This window comes from Rattus norvegicus, chromosome 2, assembly GCF_021556685.1.
Source record: "Rattus norvegicus strain SHRSP/BbbUtx chromosome 2, alternate assembly SHRSP_T2T, whole genome shotgun sequence".
Lineage (NCBI taxonomy): Eukaryota > Metazoa > Chordata > Mammalia > Rodentia > Muridae > Rattus > Rattus norvegicus.
The window spans coordinates 133,868,242-133,873,886 of NC_141535.1; the positions used below are offsets into that span (position 1 = coordinate 133,868,242).

Here is a 5,645-nt window from a genome sequence, read left to right on the forward strand (position 1 = left end):
CTACCCAGCAAATTGAGAGCACACAGTAATCAGAAGTCAACCCACCCTACTCCTGCCCCTTATATAGAACGAGGCCTTGGGTTTTATTGAAGACTGGGATTCCTCCTCTTTTTCTTTTCCTCTACTCAATCTCTCTGCATTTTCACCCACACAGGTCAACATCACATATACAACTACTGGCAGCCTCCTGTGGAAATCAAGAAAGAGGATAGCCTTCAAAATGCCCGATCAACAACTTTGTTAATTACTTCATTCTTTGCAGACAAATAGACAAAGAAGACTAAATTTCATGATAGTAGACCCAAATACAAAGAATAGGTGTTGGGAGAAAGAAAAAGGAAGAGAAAAAAGATGTGATATAAAAAGTCTTTGAATATGCAACTGATAAAGACATATCTAAACTTGAAAAACAGTTTACAGTGATTCGTTTACTGTGATTTGTTTTAAACTTTATTGGCAGGTGACAATAAAACCTTCAAGGACAAATATTCTCAAAGCTCACGTGAAGAGAAATTATTCACAGGTTAGGGGCAGCCTTCCATGGAAAATGGCTCATCGCTCCAGCTTGTTCCTGCTGCTTTGATCAGAAATGTTCCCTGTGGGTCAATAAAACAATATATATATATATCTTTTTGATATATATTTATGAAAACATTTTGATATATATTATATAGTACCATCAACTATATCAAAGCAAAATATATATTTACAAGTTTTTCTACATTATATTTCAAATTTCATAAGTACTGCTTGTTTATATGATCCTAAACTAAATCTTGTTAGACATGCAAATGACATAAGCAGCAAGCAACGTCAGAGTTTTCTTCATTTTTGTATTGTTATATTATTGAACCTTGTGTGTGCATGTGTGTAAGTGTATGCTCAAGTGTATTCCACACTTATGTGTAGGGTACACACACTGTACACTGCTATCTTCAGGCGCTATCCACCACGGGTTTGGTACAATCTCTCCTTGGGCTGTATTGTGAAACAGGCATGGCTGGCAGGCTAGTGAGTTCCTAGGAAACTCTTGGGGTTTTATATATGTACCTATATTGTTCCCTTTTTCAGAAGAGTTCCAGAAACTGATGTCAAGCACTTGATTGCCTGTCCCTATTTTAATTGTTAGTCAGTACAGTCTGTTCAGTTTCCTCTGCAAGTAGGCCATGGTAGTTCTTATTGTCCCCCACCCATACAATCTTTCACTTTATTTACATGGAATATGAATATGGAAATAATGATAAAATATTAGCTGGCAGACATTCACCTGCCAGCTGTCAGAGTGTGTGGCTTAGATATGAGTCTTACTTAGTGCTTCCTATTTACTTACCCCTGAGTACAAAAAGATTTCATATAAAACATAAAAAAGTACTGGATTTTATTCTTACTTTAAAGGGTATTGCTTGTATAAGTTAAGGGATGGCTATGTAACTTAGCTAGTAGAGTGTTTGGCTAGCATGCACAAAGCCTGGATTCAATCTGAAGTATTACATAAACCAAGAATTGGGTGTCAACCTGTAATCTCAGCACTTGGGAGGTATTGACAAGAAAACTGGAATTCAAGATCATTACCAACTACACAGCAACTCCGAGGCAATCCTACGTGAGATCCTCATTTGAAATATCTAAATTTGGGGGCAATGAGAGAGTGCAGCTAGCTAAGACACTCTACTCAGCCTAAACACCCAAGGTTAATCCTCAGAGTCCGCAAAGTGGTTGGAAGAACTAACCCCTAAAAAGTTTCTCTGTTCCCCACAATCCCACCATAGGATGCAGGTGTCTATATACCCATGCACAAACACAAGTTAAGATGAAATGTAACCAAAAGTAAAAATATTAAATGATGCACAAATAAAGGTGGCATGTGTACTTATATGCTAGAATTCAGAACTGCCTCAGTGGACACAAATGATATACGGAAACCAAAGCAAGTCACTAAATGCCTCTGTTCAGAATTCTACAGCATAATTAATATACTAAAGAATATTAGCATCAAACACCACATCTAGATTTAAAAGTATCCTGTTGATACCTTTACTTACAAATTGAAAAACAACTATTTGTCCAATTATAAAATATTTACAAAGAGTGGATTATAGTAGAAGAATGATGAGAAATAGACCTAAAATATGAAGAATTCATCTTCAATCGAATTATTGGAGATACGATTTGGACAATTCACATGTCCTGTGAGACTCACTTTTGTCTGCGGAATGGGGACTCACAGGAATAACAACCTGTCACAGTTGTTGCAGCTATCACAGATGATCAATCATTAGAACATTCTCTGTATGTTTGTTAGCTAATTTAATTTAATTTAATTAGTGATAGAGAGGTCACATTCTAATGTGCTTAACATCCATATTCTTTTGCATGCTCACTTAGATGTAGGACAGAGAAGTCATTCACTAATCATAAGGTTATTATAAAATCTTGTTTATGATTCCAAAAAGGCAAATGTTAATCAGTCCATTAAAAATGTCACAAAGTGAGAAGTGCAACACATTTCCTTCTCATCTCAGGATACGTAGAATAGGGAATGCTGGGTTAGCTACATGCCTAGAAGCAATAATGATAATTAAACTCACAGATGTCTGCTGGACACATTTTATCTGTATGAATGTAAATACATAAAAATATACTTATTGGATAGAATATACTTATTAAAATACAATAAAAGTGAAACATATACTCTAGTTGTATTTTATGGTCAGAATATGAAAGCTACCTCCCCTAGGCTCATACTTGCTAGTGATGTTTGAGAGACCTATGAGGAAGTGTGTGTCACCACTTTCGTGAATTTTAATGTTACTTCTTGAGCATCTCCAAACCCTGTCTAAATCTTTTTGCTTCCTTTTAGACATGAAGCGGTAGTCTCGGTGTCTTGTTCCCTATGGCTTCTCATTCTGTCTCACCAGGAACCTAAGTACAGAGCAGACTTAACAGGAGCAGATCGCTCTAAAATTTGATGCCTAAAAGAAATCCTTGCTGCTCCCTGAAACCTCAGCCCCTAGCCCTTTTAATCTTTAACTAAAAAAACTTCAGAGATAACGGGCAGGTATCACATATCAATGTCATTGCGCTCTTGCTACCTCGAACAGTTCCCACAGGGAATGAATTAAAGCGGGTATACATCATTTGCGTTTATATCATCATAAAAATGTTAAAAAGAAAGAAAATCAATAAGGAGAGAAGTGGGGTTTTGTGAGCAAAATGGCTCACATCCCATCTAACACATAACATAGGGGCGAAAGAGGCTGTGAGTGAAAGCAACCACCACTGCACCACACACTCACCGGCGGTCCGAGACAGCCCCAGCCCTGGAAGCTTCTAGAAGATCACTCTGACTCGTCTCGTTGCGCCTGCTGACTGAGAAGCATGTAGATCCTCTCTTTGACCCATTCTCGGCTGTGAGGCTTGTAGGTCTGGGTATCTTCGCGGAACACCAGGCAGCTGAGGTCTACCATGCGGTCGATAAACTCAAACAGCTGACTGACGCCATAGGTGATGGACTGGCTGAGGGGGTTCAACCTCTTCAGGTGCTCCTCGTACATCTTACAGATGCCTTCCATGCATTCGTTCACCGACCCGTATTCGGCGTAGGTGCGGCCTTCTGGCCTCTGTGTAGGCTGCACCAGCAACTTGATGGGAGTCATTGCTGCAAAAGCCAGTCTGCAGTCCAGCCTAAACCAAACTACGCATGCGCTCAGCAGCAACGCCTCTAACAGCAAGTCTCGCGAGAGCTGATGGAGCATCTGGGCGCATGTACGCTTCTGGAAGGTTCTTGGCTCCAGGCTCAAAGTGGGACACTGAAAGTGTGTCTCATTGTTAACCGGTCCATATGCGTAAACGGCTGATCACCCACTGTGTGCTTCCAGTTCTTGAGAGACATCTCTATAAGGAAACATATTGGCTCATATGCATGCTTTTATTTAAATAACCTTTGGTGAAATATTTTAGTAGGAAGTTATTTAAAGGCATAGTCACCAAATGAAAGTAAACAAGAAAAGCCAACATATACAGACTCCTCCTTGCCATCTATATTAGCAACATGAATTTATTCAACCTTGTTTGCATTCCTCATTAACTTCACCTAATCGTTAATATTGTCTTATAAATATTTGCATAATTTTTCTTAGGACCGTACACCTCATTTCGAAGTATATGTTAATTCATGATTCTTCTGTGCAAAGAATGTGAGTTTGTCTTTAATACAGGGTAAGTCACAAATTTCACCCTTTTACATTTTCTTGAAGATTTAATAAGAAGAATAAATTAGAAAACTCTCAAGTGATAACAAAAGAAAGCTATTTTTATGCTCTGTAGATCGCGAGAACATTACGTATTGTTAAACTGTTCTGTAAAAGGAAGCAATATCTACTAACTGCATCTATTGGAGGAATGTTTTAATTTACAATAAAATACAGAACAGGGGCAAATATGAGTCTATCAATTAATATCACCTTAAAACCACTTTAAAAAGAGAGTCCCATCATTTCAAACACATATTTTCTAAAATTGGCTGAAATGAATGCATAAGCACCATCAATGGGTCCTTTAACAAAGAAAAGCAGATCTTATTAGTGACAAATCATAGCAAGGAAAAAGGACAAAAAGATAGGGATGTTTTATGCAGCGCTTTTTAAAATAAGACAAATAATTATATAAATGGATTTTTCAATACTCCTTAAGTTAAACAGGTGTATATCCAGAGATGGTTGAAATATTTTTCTTATGAAAAATATCTTATGATAAGAAAAATATTTCTTAAGGGGAAAGTCACTCAAGGGAAGCAGGATTTTCTGACCATAGATTCTGGGTTCCAAGGGCTGAGTTGATTGGGCTTGGCCACTGATTCAAACCTGGCCAAGTTTTTCATTCTTCTTCCAATATTTTGAGTCAGCACAGCACTTAAATTCTGTAATTCTAGTGAGACTGTGGTCCTAGGACGTCCAGCAGCATACCCAGTTCTGTGCTGATGAGGTTATCTCTATTGTTGGCAACAACCACCTTAGTCAGCTCTTCATTTCATTCTGTCCAATTTCCTTAGAGATGTAAGAACAGTGGAGAGTTTATGGGCTAAGGGTCAAATACACTGATAGAGGAAGTGACCCTGGTGCAAGCCGAAGTAGCTTAAACATGAGACACACAGAGTCCTTTGAGATAAAAGTAAGAGAGAGAGATGCCACCCTCCAATCACCATTTGTCCCATGTTTGCTTTGGAGGTGATCTTTAATGACAAGGTGTTCCTATCACTGTTGCCCAGAGGACATGAGCATGGCCTGAGGGACAGGTAGTGCTGGTGACTATGACTGGGACTATGGTAGACCTGAGAACTGGATGGAAGGCCATTGCCTAGTGCCCTGTATTTTTCTGTTATTCAACCTGAAGTTTCATTCAAAAATTCTACTCAGTTATCCAATGTTTTTCATGAGAAAGTTTTCTTTGGGCAACAGTTTCCTTGTCTGCATGCAGACTCTGCTGCTGTTTCTGTTTCCTATCAGGTAAACTTAATTTTTCTTTGACAACTTCCTTGTTTACTGAACACGATGCATTTCAGCTAATATTCTGTATTATAGTAATTATGGCAATCAAGGGTCTGACTTTCCCTTGCCAAGGTATATAACATAGTCAAAGACAGCATG

At 38.4% G+C, this 5,645-nt stretch overlaps 1 protein-coding gene across 1 annotated transcript; it reads right to left on the reverse strand.

Moving 5' to 3' along the window:
• Nucleotides 1-408: 408 nt before the first annotated feature.
• On the reverse strand, nt 409-3,698 carry Erhl1 (ERH, mRNA splicing and mitosis factor like 1). The gene is given in 2 exon segments (NM_001134511.1): nt 409-596; nt 3,297-3,698. A coding segment is annotated over 1 exon segment (318 nt). The 5' UTR covers nt 3,657-3,698; the 3' UTR covers nt 409-596; nt 3,297-3,338.
• Between the last annotated feature and the right edge of the window lie 1,947 nt (nt 3,699-5,645).